At 47.1% G+C, this 22,283-nt stretch overlaps 2 protein-coding genes across 6 annotated transcripts in view; one reads left to right on the top strand and one right to left on the bottom strand.

Moving 5' to 3' along the window:
• LOC308285380 (scavenger receptor cysteine-rich type 1 protein M130-like) overlaps positions 1–22,283 on the bottom strand; it is a 126,898-nt gene that overhangs the window by 83,751 nt on the left and 20,864 nt on the right. The window contains exon 14 of one of the 5 annotated variants that reach the window (XM_080726114.1): positions 21,667–22,144. The exons of the other annotated variants lie outside the window; for them this stretch is intronic. Within the exon in view, the coding sequence (XP_080582240.1) occupies positions 21,914–22,144 (231 nt within the window). The 3' untranslated portion in view covers positions 21,667–21,913. Of the gene's footprint in view, positions 1–21,666; positions 22,145–22,283 lie in introns of those variants that run through there. 5 annotated transcript variants of the gene reach the window in all.
• On the top strand, positions 12,537–14,879 carry LOC308285635 (hepatocyte growth factor-regulated tyrosine kinase substrate-like; the record flags this gene model as incomplete). The annotated part of the gene is made up of 1 exon (XM_080726466.1): positions 12,537–14,879. The coding sequence occupies one exon, from the start codon at positions 12,537–12,539 to the stop codon at positions 14,877–14,879; it is 2,343 nt and encodes a 780-aa protein (XP_080582592.1).

Here is a 22,283-nt window from a genome sequence, read left to right on the forward strand (position 1 = left end):
CTGTCTCGTACGTCCAGAATATCAGTCCAGAATGAATAGGCTTTTCAAAAAGCAAAATGTGTGTCCCATGTCCATATATGGTCAATTTCAGTTCAGCGTCCGTCCGTCCGTCCGTCCGTCCGTACGTACATACATACGTACGTACGTACGTACGTGTGTAGTGTCCGTCCCGGTCTGATGATTGGATACTTTGAGGATTGGTCAAGCTTCACATGACAATTCGGCCCTCCAGATAAAATCTTTTTCTCAGCGTTTTTGCCATAGCAATGTGTTTTCCTCTGCATTTTGCCATAGCAATATGTGTGTGTGTGTGTGTGTGTGTGTGTGTGTGTGTGTGTGTGTGTGTGGTGTGTGTGTGTGTGTGTGTGTGTGTAGCCATATTACATCACCAATGACATCCTAGACCTATATCCTAGTCTTTTTCCTCAGCGCTTTGCCATAGCAATGTGTGTGTGTGTGTAGCCTGTATTACATCACCAATTACCAATTGAAGACGTTATGCAAGCACGACCACCGCTCACTTCACATTGGGTGTGATTTTTCAAGGTAGCTGGTTGCACTGCGGTCTTTCGTTGCGTTTTGGAAATCCGAAATCCGGAGGCCAGGGAGAGAGAGAGGAAAGAGAGAGAGAGCAAGGGACTCAGTAGCAACAGTTGCGAAAATCTAAAAAAAATCAACCCTGGTCTGAAAATAAATAGGAAACGGGCGGCAGTGTGCAAACTTGATTGACATAAGATGAGGTTGATTCATTATTATTTACGTGTTCCAAAATTCACTCCGATATTCGCAGCAGTGTGCAAAGACCTTATTCCCAACAAGGGTATTCCCATTGGATGGTTTCAACACAGACAGACAGACAGACATAGATTTGACTAATCTATAGATATAGATACTAGTCCTGTGCTCGGGGGTGTGCACAGTATATGAGGGATGTATAGATATAGATACTAGTCCTGTGCTCGGGGGTGTGCACAGTATATGAGGGATGTATAGATATAGATACTAGTCCTGTGCTCGGGGGTGTGCACAGTATATGAGGGATGTATAGATATAGATACTAGTCCTGTGCTCGGGGGTGTGCACAGTATATGAGGGATGTATAGATATAGATACTAGTCCTGTGCTCGGGGGTGAGCACAGTATATGAGGGATGTATAGATATAGATACTAGTCCTGTGCTCGGGGGTGAGCACAGTATATGAGGGATGTATAGATATAGATACTAGTCCTGTGCTCGGGGGTGAGCACAGTATATGAGGGATGTATAGATATAGATACTAGTCCTGTGCTCGGGGGTGAGCACAGTATATGAGGGATGTATAGATATAGATACTAGTCCTGTGCTCGGGGGTGTGCACAGTATATGAGGGATGTATAGATATAGATACTAGTCCTGTGCTCGGGGGTGTGCACAGTATATGAGGGATGTATAGATATAGATACTAGTCCTGTGCTCGGGGGTGAGCACAGTATATGAGGGATGTATAGATATAGATACTAGTCCTGTGCTCGGGGGTGAGCACAGTATATGAGGGATGTATAGATATAGATACTAGTCCTGTGCTCGGGGGTGAGCACAGTATATGAGGGATGTATAGATATAGATACTAGTCCTGTGCTCGGGGGTGTGCACAGTATATGAGGGATGTATAGATATAGATACTAGTCCTGTGCTCGGGGGTGTGCACAGTATATGAGGGATGTATAGATATAGATACTAGTCCTGTGCTCGGGGGTGTGCACAGTATATGAGGGATGTATAGATATAGATACTAGTCCTGTGCTCGGGGGTGAGCACAGTATATGAGGGATGTATAGATATAGATACTAGTCCTGTGCTCGGGGGTGTGCACAGTATATGAGGGATGTATAGATATAGATACTAGTCCTGTGCTCGGGGGTGAGCACATTATATGAGGGATGTATAGATATAGATACTAGTCCTGTGCTCGGGGGTGTGCACAGTATATGAGGGATGTATAGATATAGATACTAGTCCTGTGCTCGGGGGTGAGCACATTATATGAGGGATGTATAGATATAGATACTAGTCCTGTGCTCGGGGGTGTGCACAGTATATGAGGGATGTATAGATATAGATACTAGTCCTGTGCTCGGGGGTGTGCACAGTATATGAGGGATGTATAGATATAGATACTAGTCCTGTGCTCGGGGGTGAGCACAGTATATGAGGGATGTATAGATATAGATACTAGTCCTGTGCTCGGGGGTGAGCACAGTATATGAGGGATGTATAGATATAGATACTAGTCCTGTGCTCGGGGGTGAGCACATTATATGAGGGATGTATAGATATAGATACTAGTCCTGTGCTCGGGGGTGTGCACAGTATATGAGGGATGTATAGATATAGATACTAGTCCTGTGCTCGGGGGTGAGCACAGTATATGAGGGATGTATAGATATAGATACTAGTCCTGTGCTCGGGGGTGAGCACAGTATATGAGGGATGTATAGATATAGATACTAGTCCTGTGCTCGGGGGTGAGCACAGTATATGAGGGATGTATAGATATAGATACTAGTCCTGTGCTCGGGGGTGAGCACAGTATATGAGGGATGTATAGATATAGATACTAGTCCTGTGCTCGGGGGTGAGCACAGTATATGAGGGATGTATAGATATAGATACTAGTCCTGTGCTCGGGGGTGTGCACAGTATATGAGGGATGTATAGATATAGATACTAGTCCTGTGCTCGGGGGTGAGCACATTATATGAGGGATGTATAGATATAGATACTAGTCCTGTGCTCGGGGGTGTGCACAGTATATGAGGGATGTATAGATATAGATACTAGTCCTGTGCTCGGGGGTGTGCACAGTATATGAGGGATGTATAGATATAGATACTAGTCCTGTGCTCGGGGGTGTGCACAGTATATGAGGGATGTATAGATATAGATACTAGTCCTGTGCTCGGGGGTGTGCACAGTATATGAGGGATGTATAGATATAGATACTAGTCCTGTGCTCGGGGGTGTGCACAGTATATGAGGGATGTATAGATATAGATACTAGTCCTGTGCTCGGGGGTGAGCACAGTATATGAGGGATGTATAGATATAGATACTAGTCCTGTGCTCGGGGGTGAGCACAGTATATGAGGGATGTATAGATATAGATACTAGTCCTGTGCTCGGGGGTGAGCACAGTATATGAGGGATGTATAGATATAGATACTAGTCCTGTGCTCGGGGGTGAGCACAGTATATGAGGGATGTATAGATATAGATACTAGTCCTGTGCTCGGGGGTGTGCACAGTATATGAGGGATGTATAGATATAGATACTAGTCCTGTGCTCGGGGGTGTGCACAGTATGTTCAATTTTTTAGACCAACGCACTTTTGTGAGCGTTGATTTTGCCTATTGAAAAGGCTGGATGACCCTGGATAGGTTTAAGTATAATACTCGTGTTGTAGTCCTAATGTAATAATGACGAAAGTATGTCTTTTTGGATTTATTGCATTACAGAAACAATTCAAATCTCCCTAACATTCACACATATCTTAGTTTAGGCAACAGCAAGGATTACGCGACCGTTCGTGGTTCCATTACTCCTGTTGATTCAACTTAAGCTAAGGTCATTCTACACTGGACTTTCTCTACACATTAAAGGTATTAAAACTAGTACATTACAAAAGGAAAAGCCCCAGGGAAAAAGCACAAATAGCACAATACAAATGCAATTAGTTTCAAATACATATAAGCATGGATTATAACAATATTCGTTTCACAGGCAGGATAATTACCAATAGCATATCCAAGGGTCTCCAATTTAGATGGTTTTGTCAGACCTCATGAGAGAGGTAGGCTCTGCTTGAAGGTGTTTCCTCCGCTGTCTCCTGGTGAATCTAAAATTCCTTCTCCTGACTGCTGGCTATATCTTAAAGGACATGACATGTTGGTGGCTCTGTTGGCCAATCGGCTGATAGCACATTTCTCTCTCTTCCTGTCTTGTAACCTGATCACTGGGTTCTGAATGAATGGTCGGGGTTTCAACACAATGTGATAGGCCACTAGACACATCTTCCTGGATTTTGGACTAGTTGAGTACAAAAATACTGGATTATGGAAACATAGATGCATTTTAAGCATATTACAACGGAAATACAAGGATACATACATTTGGTTACTTAGTAATACATACATGCAGTCAATATGAAATGACAGTTTCCCAGCTATTTCTCTCCTCCCTCCCTGGGTCTGGGAGAGCAAGACCCCCTGTTTGTTTGAGTGGGGGTTTTATGACCTTGTTATCTGGCTTCTCTCTCTGGAAACAGGGCACATGTTACGGTCTAATTCCTTGTTAATCTCTACAGATCACAGACTGAGTCATTTCAGGATAAAATTCTATACGATTTGACTTCCATAATTTTAATACACTCATGACAGTACGAAAATAACTTGACACCCCTCACCGCAGTCTAATAAATTTCCCAAATTTTTGGAATGCAATATTTGTTTTTTCCCGTTCCAAATTTTACCGACAGTTATGATTTTCTTTAGACAAACGTATTGATATTTGAATTTTGAACTTTTGCTTGGTCTGCTTTTACATTTTCATTTATACATTTCTCATTCCATTAGACAGGTTTACCTTTCTTATTAAACAAATTCTCCAATTGAATCTTTGATTCTCAAATGGTTGTGAACACTCTTCCTGTCTCCTGATGACAGGAGACAGGGAGAGGGAAACATTAGGCAGTGGAAGGGTTGTTTTTTGGTAGCAGAGGATGGTTTCGGTTCATTGACCTCTGGTGACAGAGACATTAGGCAGAGGAAGTGTTATATATATATATATATATATTTTTTTTTTTACACCCCACCCCTCACCTTAGTTTATATAACTTCTTGCTTTTCTTAGTTTGGTTAAGCTTGACTCTACTGATGAATGTTACAAATAATTTCTTATTACAAATTTCTTAAAGCAATTCCCTTGGTGGGTTTTAGTCAATTTCTCAAAATTCCTGTGGAAAATAGCAGATCTACAAATTGTCGTATTGATTATTTTCAAGCTAATACTTCAAAGGTTAAATTCCGTTCCAATTACAACAAAAACCTTACATTTCATTTTTTGCATTTCTCACCGTTCTTCTTCCTGGACAACTCATGGTAAACAATTACTTTACATTGAATACTGTTAACACAGAAATGATTTCGAATGTCCTTCGTTTGCCAATATTTATTGGCTACCCGTCATAGATTCCTCTCCCTTTCTTTTGTGGGAAAGCAAACAATTTTTCTTTCCACTTGATTCTGGCCCTTGCGGCCTTTGTGCGTGTGTGCAGTCTTGCAAAACTCATCTTTACCGTACACGTGACAGTGGTGAACGACGGTTCGGTGAGCGCGCATACGTCTTCAAAGTAGTCCATAATGTACTTCTGGTCTTCAAGTGACAAGTCTTCCCAGAACAAAATCTCACTGTCAATCGGCTTCACTGTGGTTGCCACTGGATGGCGTGAGAGCATGCCAGTGACGGTTTTGACAGCTGTGGTGTGTGTGGCTGTGAGGGAACCCCCTTTAGCCTTAGTGTGGCAGCGAGTGACAACTGCCACTGAGCAGGGGCTCAATGCATTTGGTGTGGTGTGTGTTGCAATGAGTGAGCCATCTTCGGTCTTAGTGTGGGAGACCGCTACGGCTGATTTTGCCCGCCCCACAGCGGGGTTGACAGTTGACGTGCCGACGGCGTCCCTGATGACGGCAGGCTGAATGGCGACGAGCTCTGTGGCGTCGTACGATGTGGTCGTTGTGACGGGGTTGTGGGACGTGGCGACCTCGTCCACTCCCTTTGCTGGTGCGTAGCTTGTGCTTAGGATGGCCTCCCCTTGGGCGGCGGCGTTCTCCGACAGGGTGTCGGTAGTGGCGAGCTCTCTGGCGTAGTCTGGCGTAGTCGATGTGGCGGCGGTGGCGTCTCTGCCCCCTCCTGTTGCCGGCATGTCATTCGTGCGAGGCCCTGGGTCGGTGTCTTTTCCCGACGTGAAGGGCGGCTTGCTTCCATCTAGGTACTGCTTAGCTGACTTGGTTAGGGACGGCTGGCTTGCTTCTGCAGCGGTCTCTCTGACAGCGCCTTCAGTGGCGGCTGTGTGTTGGTCTGCCGGTGCTGGACTTCCCCCAATGGCACCTCGATCTCCCTCTGGAGTGCGGTCAGGACCACAGATGTGTGGCTCCGTGACCTTGAACATGGACGTTGCGGTCGCCCCCTCTGGTTCTGGTGCGGCGACTATGACACGGGACGCCGTCCCGGCCATCTCTCGATGATCTCCTTGCGTGCGGTTGTGGTTCCGCTCTGGTACTGCTTCTCCCTCTGGCGTGCCGACAGAACCACTGATGTGTGGCTCCGCGGTCAGGACCAAGGGCTCCGTGGACGTCCTCGCCTCCCCCGGAGCGGCGACGGTGGCTGTGATTGAGAGTGGGGCGTGGACTGCCGGCCCCGTAGCTCTCTCCTCAGCTTGTCGTGTGGTGTCAGCCGTGACAGGCTGTGTGGCTGGAATGCTGCAGTCTGTGGCCTCTCTCTCACTTGGTTCTGCTGATGTGGATGGCTGGACAGGGAGGCTCTCTGCTTCCCCCCCGCTGGTCTGTGCTCTGCTGGCTGGGGTAACCTGTTTCGTTCCTTTCAGATTTTCTGCATGTCTTGCCATAAACAATCTCCTGCTTTCTATCCTAGCCTCTTTTTGGCTCAGTTCTTTTTTAATTTCCTCCATATATAATTTGTGTTTTTCCTTTCTGGTCAAAATGTCACTTTTAAGTCTCCCTATGTTAATACAATGGTCCCTGGGGTCAGCTTCTTCTAAAGCAATTACATAATTACCTTCAGACACGGTGAGTTTTGAGTAAGACTCATTCAATACTTTTTCTATAGTTTTTAGTTCAGCGATGTCAAACATATAGGGGAGGTACTTTCTAGCTAACGACCAATCAAGTTTGTCGTCCTCATAGACTGCCTCCCACTCCCACAAGGCCTTCTGTGGGCCCTTTTGGATCTGCTCCATATGGACATTGTACTTGTGCATATAGACATCAAAACTAGACTTAACTTCATGATGCACCATGAAATTATCATCTGTCTCAGACATATTAGAGATCTCAATAGACTCGTTTATGAACTTTGAGAAGAGAGCGTTTACTGCTTCTTCGGCTTCTACAAAGGTTTGTGCATCTCGCCCCCAACAGGCTCCCGGACTGTATAAGTCCATACATTCTCTTAAGTCAAATTCTGTCTTTTTCCATTCCTCATAGGCATAGAGGAACTCACTTTCAGCCATGATAGATCCTGTTTAGAGATAAGGTTTGTGGTTTACTGGTTCGTTTACTTTACTGGGTGGCTGCCCCCCTCCTTTTCAGTTGACAGCGGGTGCAATAAAACTTACCCTCCCCCTACTTTTGTGGGATCTTGGGTGCAACTAGAGAACAATGGGCTAAATTAGCTGTTAGCTTCAGCATGGGCTATTTGCAGGACTCCACATGTGCTTTTTTAGGTGCCATTTTGGCTGGTCTTTACTTTGTTAGTTTTAGCTTTCAGAAAAGTCCTATAACATAACTTTAATCCTCACGTATCTTACTTTAGGCTGAAATCTTGGTTTCACCTATAACATGGCTTTTATGCCTCCAACTTTAGTTAAATGACAATAAGTTATTTCCCGAGATTCCCTCTCTCAACTTCTATGGCTTAAACAACACTGTTCTGACCTTCAATGGTCTTCCGTTAGCTCTTAGGCGTAACACTTATTTTTAGATACAACACTGATTTGATCTCCAAAGGTCTGGTTACAGACTGCATTAATGATTCCACTTTTTTAGATTGGCAGCACTGCTGCGGCATACGTTTCAAAACTGTTCGATCTTAATACTATACCCAATAGTAGCAACATTAACTGTTGCCTACCATTGGTTAATAACTTCAACTTTATACTGTACTTGTCTATTTGATTTAACCTTAAAGCAGCAATGCTGCGGCATTTGTTTTAATACTCTGCTCTTGTTTTAATACTGTTCAATTTTTTAGACCAACGCACTTTTGTGAGCGTTGATTTTGCCTATTGAAAAGGCTGGATGACCCTGGATAGGTTTAAGTATAATACTCGTGTTGTAGTCCTAATGTAATAATGACGAAAGTATGTCTTTTTGGATTTATTGCATTACAGAAACAATTCAAATCTCCCTAACATTCACACATATCTTAGTTTAGGCAACAGCAAGGATTACGCGACCGTTCGTGGTTCCATTACTCCTGTTGATTCAACTTAAGCTAAGGTCATTCTACACTGGACTTTCTCTACACATTAAAGGTATTAAAACTAGTACATTACAAAAGGAAAAGCCCCAGGGAAAAAGCACAAATAGCACAATACAAATGCAATTAGTTTCAAATACATATAAGCATGGATTATAACAATATTCGTTTCACAGGCAGGATAATTACCAATAGCATATCCAAGGGTCTCCAATTTAGATGGTTTTGTCAGACCTCATGAGAGAGGTAGGCTCTGCTTGAAGGTGTTTCCTCCGCTGTCTCCTGGTGAATCTAAAATTCCTTCTCCTGACTGCTGGCTATATCTTAAAGGACATGACATGTTGGTGGCTCTGTTGGCCAATCGGCTGATAGCACATTTCTCTCTCTTCCTGTCTTGTAACCTGATCACTGGGTTCTGAATGAATGGTCGGGGTTTCAACACAATGTGATAGGCCACTAGACACATCTTCCTGGATTTTGGACTAGTTGAGTACAAAAATACTGGATTATGGAAACATAGATGCATTTTAAGCATATTACAACGGAAATACAAGGATACATACATTTGGTTACTTAGTAATACATACATGCAGTCAATATGAAATGACAGTTTCCCAGCTATTTCTCTCCTCCCTCCCTGGGTCTGGGAGAGCAAGACCCCCTGTTTGTTTGAGTGGGGGTTTTATGACCTTGTTATCTGGCTTCTCTCTCTGGAAACAGGGCACATGTTACGGTCTAATTCCTTGTTAATCTCTACAGATCACAGACTGAGTCATTTCAGGATAAAATTCTATACGATTTGACTTCCATAATTTTAATACACTCATGACAGTACGAAAATAACTTGACACAGTATATGAGGGATGTATAGATATAGATACTAGTCCTGTGCTCGGGGGTGAGCACAGTATATGAGGGATGTATAGATATAGATACTAGTCCTGTGCTCGGGGGTGTGCACAGTATATGAGGGATGTATAGATATAGATACTAGTCCTGTGCTCGGGGGTGAGCACATTATATGAGGGATGTATAGATATAGATACTAGTCCTGTGCTCGGGGGTGTGCACAGTATATGAGGGATGTATAGATATAGATACTAGTCCTGTGCTCGGGGGTGAGCACATTATATGAGGGATGTATAGATATAGATACTAGTCCTGTGCTCGGGGGTGTGCACAGTATATGAGGGATGTATAGATATAGATACTAGTCCTGTGCTCGGGGGTGTGCACAGTATATGAGGGATGTATAGATATAGATACTAGTCCTGTGCTCGGGGGTGTGCACAGTATATGAGGGATGTATAGATATAGATACTAGTCCTGTGCTCGGGGGTGAGCACAGTATATGAGGGATGTATAGATATAGATACTAGTCCTGTGCTCGGGGGTGAGCACAGTATATGAGGGATGTATAGATATAGATACTAGTCCTGTGCTCGGGGGTGAGCACAGTATATGAGGGATGTATAGATATAGATACTAGTCCTGTGCTCGGGGGTGAGCACAGTATATGAGGGATGTATAGATATAGATACTAGTCCTGTGCTCGGGGGTGAGCACAGTATATGAGGGATGTATAGATATAGATACTAGTCCTGTGCTCGGGGGTGTGCACAGTATATGAGGGATGTATAGATATAGATACTAGTCCTGTGCTCGGGGGTGAGCACATTATATGAGGGATGTATAGATATAGATACTAGTCCTGTGCTCGGGGGTGTGCACAGTATATGAGGGATGTATAGATATAGATACTAGTCCTGTGCTCGGGGGTGTGCACAGTATATGAGGGATGTATAGATATAGATACTAGTCCTGTGCTCGGGGGTGTGCACAGTATATGAGGGATGTATAGATATAGATACTAGTCCTGTGCTCGGGGGTGAGCACAGTATATGAGGGATGTATAGATATAGATACTAGTCCTGTGCTCGGGGGTGAGCACAGTATATGAGGGATGTATAGATATAGATACTAGTCCTGTGCTCGGGGGTGAGCACAGTATATGAGGGATGTATAGATATAGATACTAGTCCTGTGCTCGGGGGTGAGCACAGTATATGAGGGATGTATAGATATAGATACTAGTCCTGTGCTCGGGGGTGAGCACAGTATATGAGGGATGTATAGATATAGATACTAGTCCTGTGCTCGGGGGTGAGCACAGTATATGAGGGATGTATAGATATAGATACTAGTCCTGTGCTCGGGGGTGAGCACAGTATATGAGGGATGTATAGATATAGATACTAGTCCTGTGCTCGGGGGTGAGCACAGTATATGAGGGATGTATAGATATAGATACTAGTCCTGTGCTCGGGGGTGAGCACAGTATATGAGGGATGGAATTCAGGAGTCTCAGACGTTATGTTGGAGAACCCAGACCGGTGCCCGTTGGGCAGAACAGTCACCATTGACGTCGTCCAGTTGTGCAATACCCGTCTGTGATGTAGGCATTGTTTCAGCATGCGGCTGGCTGCATGCAGACAGATGGCGGACCTCATCTCCAAATTTGGGCGTTGTCTCAGCTTGCGGCTGTTACCATGGTGGATGTCACCATGCTCATCTCCAAATTTGGGCATTGTTTCAGGCTGTTACCTTGGTGGCGGCATGTGTAGTATCAGTGATGTCAGCATGCGGACAGACGGACAGACATTTGATAAATTAATAGTTACTATGTCTAGTCAGGGTCCAGCCAACTCGGGAACGATGTAAATAGGGAAGGAATGCCCTGCCCTTTAATGCAAACCCCATTATACCTGTTGTCATAGGACCTGTTTTGACCATCTGTTTGCCTGTGTCCATTTATGCCCATATATGGAGATATCTGTATCTGTCTGTCTGCGTCCATTTTATGCCAATATATGGAGATCTCTGTAGACACAGTGCCGGTTCCGGAAGACCCTGATGTCAGACATCAGCTCTGCATACGGACATTCCGAACGTTTCGCGCCGGTTCCGGAAAACCGCACATCGGGTCGGGTCGGGTCGAGGCCCGGCACGGCACTCCGCACCGCGGAGGGGAACGCACGTGCCGAATCTGAAGCCGGTGGGACGAATGGTTCTCGATCTTTGTAGGACCCGTATTGACCATCTGTTTGCCTGTGTCCATATATGGAGATATCTGTATCTGTCTGTCTGCATCTATTTTATGCCCATATATGGAGATCTCTGTATCTGTTTGTCTGTGTCCCTTTATGCCCATTATGGAGATCTCTGTATCTGTCTGTGCCTCCGACTGTGTTGCAGACACAGTGCCGGTTCCCCCTTTAATGCAAACCCCATACCTGTTGTCATAGGACCCATTTTGACCATCTGTTTGCCTGTGTCCATTTATGCCCATTGACTCATGTGGCGTACGTGATGTCAGTGTCTAGTCGGCGACCTGGCCAACTCGGGAACAATGTAAATAAGGAATGAATGCCCCGCCCTTTAATGCAAACCCCATTATACCTGTTGTCATAGGATCCATTTATGCCCACATATGGAGATATCTGTCTGTCTACGTCCATTTTACACCCATATACTGTATGGAGATCTCTTTAGGACCTGTTTTGACCATCTGTTTGCCTGTGTCCATTTATGCCCATATATGGAGTTATCTGTCTCTCTACGTCCATTTTATGCCCACATATGGAGATCTCTGTAGGACCCGTATTGACCATCTGTTTGCCTGTGTCCCTTTATGCTCATATATGGAGATATCTGTATCTGTCTGTCTGCATCCATTTTATGCCCATATATAGAGATCTCTTTATCTGTTTGTCTGTGTCCCTTTATGCCCATTATGGAGATCTCTGTATCTGTCTGTGCCTCCGACTGTGTTGCAGACACAGTGCCGGTTCCCCCTTTAATGCAAACCCCAATATACCTGTTGTCATAGGACCCGTTTTGACCATCTGTTTGCCTGTGTGTCCATTTATGCCCATTGACTCACGTGGCGTACGTGATGTCAGAGCCTTTTATGAAGTGATGTCGAGGCCCAGCACTGCACTCCGCGCCGCGGCGGGGAACGCGCATGCCGAATCTGAAGCCGGTGGGAAGAACGGTTCTCGAGATACGCGGATTACATACATACACGCACACACGCATGCTCACAGAGACTTCTCGCATTTATTGTAAGATGATGGGGATCTCCATATATGGAAATCATATATGACGTCAGACCACGGCTCTGCTCAGCCTATTTAAGACGCTGCCGGGAGAGAACCTCTGGATGTTCGTTTTGCCCTGAAGACCAAAGCCGTCACCCGTTTGAGAATCCCAACGATAACGATGGCCAAAGCTGGAGCCACCTTCGACCTGCTCCTGGACAAGGCCACCAGTCCCCTTCTGCTGGACACGGACTGGGAGGCCATCCTGCAGATCTGCGACCTGCTTCAGCAAGGGGACGCGCAGACGGCCAAGTACGCCATCGGTGCCATCAAGAAGAAACTGAAGGACAGCAGCAACAATCCACGCGTGGCCCTCTACGACCTGGAGGTCCTGGAGTCCGTGGTGAAGAACTGCGGGCCGGCGGTCCGCGACGAGGCGGCCAACAGGCAGAGCATGGAGGAGCTGAAGGAGCTGGTCAAGAAGCCGACCACGGACGCCAACGTCCGCTCCAAGGTCCTGTACCTCGTCCAGGCCTGGGCGCAGGCCTTCCGCACCGAGCCCCGGGGCAAAGCGGTCCAGGACGCCTACCAGAGCCTGAGGAGCGACGGCCACGTCTTCCCCGAGCTCCGGGAGAGCGACGCCATGTTCTTTTCGGCCGAGAGGGAGGCGCCGCCGCGCTGGGCCGACGGCGACACCTGCCACCGCTGCCGGGCGCCGTTCGCCTTCCTCATCGCCATGAAGCACCACTGCCGCAACTGCGGCCAGGCCTTCTGCGCCCGCTGCTCCTCCAAGACGGCCGTCGTCCCCAAGGTCGCCGGCGACAAGGAGGTGCGCGTGTGCGACCCCTGCCACGAGCTCCTGAGCTCCCCCAAGAGGAAGAGTAAAACCGGCAAGGCCGCCAAGGGCAAAGCTTCCGGTTCGAGCCCCGTGCAGCAGTCCCATCCGGGGGAGACGGCGTTGCCCTCTGCGCCCGTCCCCTCCCAGGGGAGGGAGGAGCAGCTGCGGGCCGAGGAGGAGCTGCAGCTGGCCATCGCCCTGTCCCAGAGCGAGGCGGAGGAGAAGGAGAGGACCAGCAGGCACCGCAGGGACGCCTCCTACCCGTACTACCCTAAAGCCCCCGGGGGGCCCGCCCCGGCCCTGCTCTACTCATCCCCCGCCAACGCCTCGGCTCCGTCGGACGAGGACTCCGCTGAGCACCCGGAGCTGGCGCGCTACCTGAACCGCCCCTACTGGGAGAAGAAGCAAGAGGACTTCTCTTCCGAAGCCTGCCGCCGGGGCCCCACCCCCTCCGCCCCCGCTCCCACGCCGCTGGCAGAGCAGCTCCTGCCGCCGCCGGTGGAGGACGGGCACCACCGCCGCGGCGCCCCCCTCCAGCAGCCCGACAGCACTGCGGCGGGCCAGACGCGGCCGTACCCGCCGGGCGGCGACGAGGAGGAGCCCGAGGAGAGCTACCAGCAGTTCCTGAAGGGCCTGCAGAACAACGTGTCCACCTTCCTCAACCGCGTGCTGAGCAACCAGGCGCGCCGGCGCAGCTCGGCGCGCGACAGCGCCGCCGCGTCGCTCTTCCAGTGCGTGGCGGAGGCGCGGCCCCGGCTGCTGGAGCGCCTGGCGCAGCTGGAGGAGCGGCGGCTGCGCCACGAGCGCCTGCAGGACAAGCTGGCGCAGGCGCTGGAGGCCCGCGCCGCGCTGGAGGCGCTGCGCGACGAGCACCGCGAGGCGGAGCGCCGGCGCCGGGAGGAGGCGGAGGCGCGGCGCCGCGAGCAGCTGGCGCGCAAGCTGGACGTCATGAGGCAGCGGAAGCGCGAGCTGCTGGAGACGCAGCGGCTGCAGGCCGTGCGACGCGGCCAGGAGGAGAGCGAGCGGCTGCTCCTGCAGAAGCAGCAGCTCGCCGCCGCCGCCTCCCAGGCCCGCCCGGGACCCCCGGGGCCCCACTTCCCCCAGATGCCCTATGCCCCCCAGGCGCAGGGCCTGCCCTACCAGAGCGGGCAGTACCAGCCGGGGGCCGCGGACGCCGGCATGGCCAACGGCTACGCGCACCACTCCGCAGACGCCGCTGCCGTCTCCGTCTCCAACGGGCCGCCTGCCTACCCGGGCCAGGAAGACCCCTCTTCCCCACCCACCGCTAACCCTGCCTTCTCCGGCTGGACCACCCTGGCGTCCCACCAGGACTACCACCAGGGTCTCCCCGCCCCTCCCCCTCCCCCGCCGCAGCAGCAGCAGTTCTACCTCCCCCGAGCGGACCAGGGTCCGCCCGCCGGCCCCATGTCCCATCAGGCGGCGCCGCTGCCCGCGGACGGCATGGCCTACGCCGGGTACCAGCAGCCGTTCGACATGCAGGGCATGAGGTCTGCGCTCAGCATGCCCCCCCCTCCTCCTCCTGCTGCCCCCCTCCCGCCACAGCAGCAGCAGCAGCAGCAGCAGGTGTACCAGCAGCAGAGAGCGCCCCCTAGTGGGGGACACCGGCAGCCACAGCAGCAGCAGCAGAGCGCCCAGGCGGAGGCTCAGCTCATCTCCTTTGACTGAGCGACGCTTCACGTGCACTGCAACCTCGCACCCGCGAGGTTCCAACCGAACTTAGGGCCTTTCTCTTTGCGCACAGGGTCCGATTTTCCCGTGCGAAACAAGAAATGGACAATGGGGACTGCCCATAAGTCCGAAGGTTCATTAGTCCTTAGAGTTACTGAGGTTAAGGTTAGGCATAGTATTCTTAACAAATTCGGACTAATGAATCTTCGGACCAATGAACCTTCGGACTAATGAACCTTCGGACTAATGAACCTTCGGACTAATGAACCTTCGGACTAATGAACCTTGGGACCAATGCCATGGCACCCAGACTATATTGTCTGAATCTGGACAAACTCGGACCCGGTGTGCATGAGCTCATAGAGACATCACATGCTCATTTGATGTCCTTTTTTTCTGTGCGGAAAACCAGACCCTGAGTGCAAAGGCCTTTACACTGTTGTCTTTCTTTCGTTCTGTTGTTAAAGCAAGGAAGAGTAAGGATATTAGGAAAGAAAAGATGGTACAAATTGAAACTAGAAACTGCACTCTGTCGAGGTGCCAACTTGTGCCTTGTGCACAAGTAGGCCATGTATGGCCTACTTGTGCCTTGTGCACAAGTAGGCCATGTATGGCCTACTTGTGCACCAGCACAACGCGCCATGAGGTGTAATCACGACTGGCATCAACACTGGCCATGCCGGGTTCATCACCAGGAATGCTGGTCCCTCATTGGCTGTTAATGATGACGTTGCCAGAAATGCTGGTCACTGATTGGGCTACGGGCTTAAACTAAGAAGGACACACACACTCAGACGATCACAGTACTTGCGCGCTCTGCTTGTGCAAGTAATGACTGAAATAAGGTCCGTCCGTCCGCGGCTAATCCGGCGACCTCCACTACACTGATCAGCGCCAACAATGACGTGTTATCTATTTTTTCCACTTTTTTCACATGAATATTTTTCACATCCCGTGAACCATAATTTGTATGATATAAAAATCACACCCAATGTGAAGTGAGCGGTGGTCGTGCTTGCATAACGTCTTCAGACTAGGATTTGAGTCCTAGGATGTACAGGCTATGCTACACCACACACACGTTTTGCTATGGCAAAACGCTGAGGAAAAAGGCTACAGACACACGCACAGCCACTCTATGGAGCGGTTTACCACCGCTCAAAAATACATGATTCCTGACATTCACAGGGAGGCCACACCCCCATCTGGTTGACATTCTGTTAAGAATCGATTGGTTACGTTTAGGATTATAACTGACGACACAGGGCAGAGATAGAGAGAGGGGGAGAGACACGGAAAGGCGTCATCATACTGTAGATATAAAAATCACAACTAGTGTGAAGTGAGCTGTGCTTTTCATTTCATCAAGCGCCCCGCTATAGCCAATCACAGCGCGTCCTGGGAAGCTTGGCCAATGGGACCCTTGGGCATACAGCAAACTTTGAGCCCCGGACATTTTTTAAACATGTTTTTTTCTCCCTAGTTTTTTACGCTTTGTGCCAGGATGCATGCCATATCTAGGCCTGATGTGGCCACACTTCAGTTTACCTCGGACATTTGTGAACGTGTTTTCTCCTTGGTTTTTGACCGGACAGAGCCAGATGTTGGAGCTACAGCTCCTTTTCCAGGAGCACCGCTCAAAGATAAGTCTGGAAGTGCCGGAGACCAGGCTGCCAGTCAAAGTGACTACTGGCCAATCACAACGTGTCTTTTCCGGGACTTATCGATTAAATTCAACAGAGCTTTATTGGCACGTCTCCATCCAGTTCCTGATGTTGCGCGGCTCAGCTGTTCTTGAAGAAAATCACAACCAGTGAGAAGTGAGCGGTGCCTTTATGTGCATACATGCCACAACGTCCCGAAGCCTCAGGCTCAGGCTACAGACACCTCAGGCTACAGACACACACAGAAAGCCAGATATAGGAGCGGTTAGCACCGCTCAAAAATGACTACTGTGTACGGAAAGACCTGCCTCCGATTGGCCTACCAACGTTTGTTTCTGTGTCTCACGCTGAATAGGTATGGCTCTAGCCCCGCGATGCAGACGCCCCCAGAGTGCCCCAAATCCTATACTGCTTGTGCAAGGACGTGCTGTGATTGATTGGCCGGTACGCTTGTGCAAGGACGCGCTATGATTGGCCAGTAGCCCACTTTGAGTGGCAGTTGGGGAAAATGGTCAGTTACTATCAAAACCTCCACCGGCAGTCAGTCAGTCTGTCAGTCAGTCACGTTACTGCACGTCACACTTTTGCAAAAGCTTGACTTTTCTGTTGTTCAGCCTCCCAACAGCTGCCCAACCCGGATAACATCTCAGTGAGTTTATACAAAACACAGGTCCACTTTGGGAAAGAAATCTAGGAGCGAATACAATAGTCTAGCAACCACGCTAACTAGAGCGGTGTAATTCTGGGAAATTGAAAGTGTGGTTGCACTGAGGCGAGTCACGAGGATCCCACTGGGAACCGAATAACGTCTTTATATTACAATATTGTGATGTCATCTGAAGCATGACCAAAAGCTTCAAGGATTACCAAGGACTTCCGACGTAAAAAAGACCGTAAAAGGTCTTATTTGGGATGTTCCTTTTGGGCAGGGTGTTTAACTGTACTTGTACTGTACAACATTTCAATTGTATTGACTATACTTGTACTGTTCTCCATTTTTGTCTAATAAAAGAATCAATCAATCAATCAATCAATCCACTTTTATATTGTGCAAAAGTTTACAAAAGGCAGGTACCTCACTTTAATGGCAAGAAATTCTCAGACCGGATACGATAGTGTGCTGCCTAAAGCAAACACACTAAATAAGCTATGATAACTAAAACTTAAGACCATACATGGTCAACAAATACAAACTAGAAATACTGTTCCTATGAAACATTGTGGGCTCGCATGGAACACCATGTATGGGCATAAAGATCTACATTGGGTAATTGTGGGCTCGCCTGAAAGGCGAGAACACTATGTTATCTTCATTATTTAGTGAGTTCCGTCGCAGACGGTACAAAGGCAGCCAATGAGGTGCAATTGAGGTGTGGGAAATCTGGGAGTGGTGTTAGCTGGAGTATTGGTTGAGCTTCACATGACAGTTAACCAGTGTTGGGCAGTAACGAATTACTAATAATATATTACTGTAATATTATTACTTTATCCAGTAACGAGTAGTGTAAGGTATTACTCTGCCAAAAACGGTAATATATAACGCTTTACTCTGCCAAAAAAAACACCTCGTTACTCATTACTTATGAGAGAGAGAGAGAGGGTCAGTGAGCCCCTCCTCTTCTCATTTAATCACAACGACACAAGCTCCCGTGTCTCACACACAGGGAGAAGTAGTTTCTCTTCATCTCCGTGGTGCTGGATTGTTTTTCAATTTACAGATACTCCTAATAAAGTAGGCTGCTTTCTGACTATATCCCTTTATTCTTAGGGAAAGACCATGGGTCAAAATTAATGACAGTTTTAAATTTCTTGTAACTGCACTGATCACAGCTGTCAAATAAAGCTTGTTTGGTTGATTGGAGACTTATTTTTCCAATAAATTGGATTATGTTCTAAAAGGAGCTGGCTAAACAGATTGTGTCGTTGTACCCTGCATCTCTTTTCTTTTGCGGGGTAAAAAAAAAAGTAATATAACTTAATATATTATATATTACTCTTGATTCCAAGTAATAAGTAATATAATATTATTACTTTTTCCAAGGAGTAATAAGTAATATGTAACGATTACTCTCCTAAGTAATATTGCCCAACACTGCAGTTAACACGCTGCAGAGTATAGTTACAAGCGAGCCCACACTGTTTCATAGGAACAATATTTCTAGTTAAAGTTAAATATTTTTAAAAAAACTACAAAAGATGTAATTTGGTTGTTGTTGTTACTTATATCGGGTCGCACTTGTTGGTGGTGACGTCACCAAGAATGCTGCGCCCTCATTGGCTAAAGGCCCTGCCTTTGTACTGTCAGTCAGTTTTGAGGAGAATAACCTTACTATATAAAGATTTGGGAGAACAAACTGGCCTCGCTTGTCAGCGAGCCCACAACTAGACTAAAATGTTAGGGAGTAGTCAGAGCGTTTCAGGCAAAAATCGTGCACTTTATGATAGAAGCATGAAATTTGGCACACAGTTAGAACATGCCATATGGAACATTTTTGGCTATAGGGACATCGCAGATTTATCTTGGGAAACTTGTGGGAGCCAATCAAAGTTGGGCTCTCATAGACTTTACTATAGAGTAAAATAATACAAAAACTAGGTGTTTTTCTGGATTCTGCACGAAAAAATATTCCTTTCCGAGAAAAGGCCGCCACAAAACTGTGAAAAGTGATGACTCATCACTAAACCATAGTTTTATGGGGTCAGTTTTTAGCTCAAGGAATGTTTTTCCTGCAAAATAAATGCTTGCATTGGATTCAGAATCCAGAAAAACACCTACCGTAATTGCTGGACTATAAACCGCACCTGAATATAAGCCGCACCAGCTAAATTTAGAACAAAAAACAAATGTTTACATGTATAAGCCGCACCTGACTATAAGCCGCAGGTGTCCTTCCTGCTTCCTGCTAGAGTGCCCCTAGTGGCCGTTAGCTGTAAAAATCTATATATAAATCCTTGTTAAAGACCATTGTAAACCAAACTAACTGGCCGTTAGCTGTAAAATTCTTTATATAAACCGCACCGCTGTATAAGCCGCAGGGTTCAATACATGGGAAAAAAGCCACGGCTTATAGTCCGGCAATTACGGTAGTTTGACATCTCACATGCTACTTAAAGCATATTTATGTTTTTGTATTATTGTACTGTATAGTAAAGTCTATGAGAGCCCAACTTTGATTGACTCCCACAAGTTTCCCAAGACAAATCTGCGATGGCTCTATAGCCAAAAATGTTCCATATGGCATGTTCTGTGTGCCAAATGTCATGCTTCTATCATAAAGTGCACGATTCCACCCTATTCCTGCCCGAAACGCCTGGACTATAGGTACTGTAGGGAAGAGATCCAGTAGAACTAAAAGACAAGTCATGCAACCAAGTGTAAGATCAGCCATTACGACACCATGAAGGCACCGCCAAAATATTGTTTTTATCCACTAAATGCTGTAGATTTAGTCGACTAAAACTAAAACATTTCAGATTACTAAAATATGAATCAAACTACAACAGAACAGTTAAAAAGATTATGACTAAAAATGCATACAAATGTTCTGACAAGATGAACACTGGTATGTCCCCTTATTACTTTAACCATTATTGTATGCTTTAACTAGTGAAACATAGCAGATATACAAGCTCACAGTGTGGCATCGAGCTTGTACAATTGCTATTTTTGAGCGGTGCAAACCGGGATCAAAAGCACTGCCTAGGGAAGTGGCCGGCCTCGACAAGGTTGCACACCTTGTCGAGGCAGTAGCCAGTGTCTGTCTGCATCTTGGGAAGGTTCCCACACTGTGGGAAACCTCAGATATTGTTCTGGTACCCAAGAAGGGGCGTTCATGGTGAACTAAATGACTTCAGACCTGTAGCGCTGACCTCTCACCTCATGAAGACACTGGAGAGGAGGATTCTCCACTCTATCAGACCCCAGGTGCAACATGCCCAGGATTCCCCTGCAATTGACCCTTTGTCCCGCCTGTGGGTGTGCCCCTCTTTGCGCCCATTGGTTGTTGTTTCTTGGTTGGACAAAAATCCTGTCTCTCCATCCACTACCATTGATTGTTTTTCAGTTGCTTCGTATTGATGTTCTGTGAATTCAATTCTTATTTTAAACTCGGTGTCAGTAAAAAGGAACATCCCAGGTGCAGTACAGTGACTGGGAATATCATGTTTTTCCCCCCCAAAAAACATGTTTTAGCAAATTCAACATAAACAACCATATAAGGGGGAACCAGGGCAGAACAACATAAACAACCATATAAGGGGGAACCAGGGCAGAACAACATAAACAACCATATAAGGGGGAACCAGGGCAGAACAACATAAACAACCATATAAGGGGGAACCAGGGCAGAACAACATAAACAACCATATAAGGGGGAACCAGGGCAGAACAACATAAACAACCATATAAGGGGGAACCAGGGCAGAACAACATAAACAACCATATAAGGGGGAACCAGGGCAGAACAACATAAACAACCATATAAGGGGGAACCAGGGCAGAACAACATAAACAACCATATAAGGGGGAACCAGGGCAGAACAACATAAACAACCATATAAGGGGGAACCAGGGCAGAACAACATAAACAACCATATAAGGGGGAACCAGGGCAGAACAACATAAACAACCATATAAGGGGGAACCAGGGCAGAACAACATAAACAACCATATAAGGGGGAACCAGGGCAGAACAACATAAACAACCATATAAGGGGGAACCAGGGCAGAACAACATAAACAACCATATAAGGGGGAACCAGGGCAGAACAACATAAACAACCATATAAGGGGGAACCAGGGCAGAACAACATAAACAACCATATAAGGGGGAACCAGGGCAGAACAACATAAACAACCATATAAGGGGGAACCAGGGCAGAACAACATAAACAACCATATAAGGGGGAACCAGGGCAGAACAACATAAACAACCATATAAGGGGGAACCAGGGCAGAACAACATAAACAACCATATAAGGGGGAACCAGGGCAGAACAAGGCAGACAGAGCCTTGTTGACAAATGGTCAATTTGCTTTGGACCACAGATACTTTTCCAAAATGTTATCAAGTAAAACTTCTCAAGTTTTCACCCTGTAAGAAAGAAGGAACTGCATACAGTACATTGTCAATCAAGTACGTTTTATTGATATAAAGCCAGTTCAAAACAGTTTTCTTACACATGACACTAATATAGAGCAGGTCAAAACCATCCACCAATCACCCAACAGGGTTTCTCATGTGGTGGATCACGGCCCAAAAGAGGGTCATGAAGCGTTTGCATGCGGTCATGGAATAACTGTGTATGATTATGTCATTTCTGAATCAAGTTCAACTTAAATCTGTCTTAAAAACTCTCTTACACTCTTTAAACTGTCTTACACCTGCCATGTGTGTTATCAGGATAATCAGGATCAGGATAATCAGGATCATCATCACCATCACCAGACATTTTTTCATTTATCCAGTCCACATATCTGTGCACATTGGCGTAGACACCAGGCTTGTTCCTCTGAGCACATCCATCCCCCCAGCTCACCACACCAGAGATGTAATGAATCTCATCCTGTTTACACATCAGAGGACCGCCTGAATCACCCTGGAAGGACAAACAACCACTTTAATACTGAGAGTCAGCGCACGCACACACGCACGCATGCACACACACACACACACACACACACACACACACACACACACACACACACACACACACACACACACACACACACAGAGAC

This window comes from Nannobrachium achirus (genome assembly GCF_963921795.1).
Source record: "Nannobrachium achirus genome assembly, chromosome: 5".
NCBI classification, from domain to species: Eukaryota; Metazoa; Chordata; class Actinopteri; order Myctophiformes; family Myctophidae; genus Nannobrachium; species Nannobrachium achirus.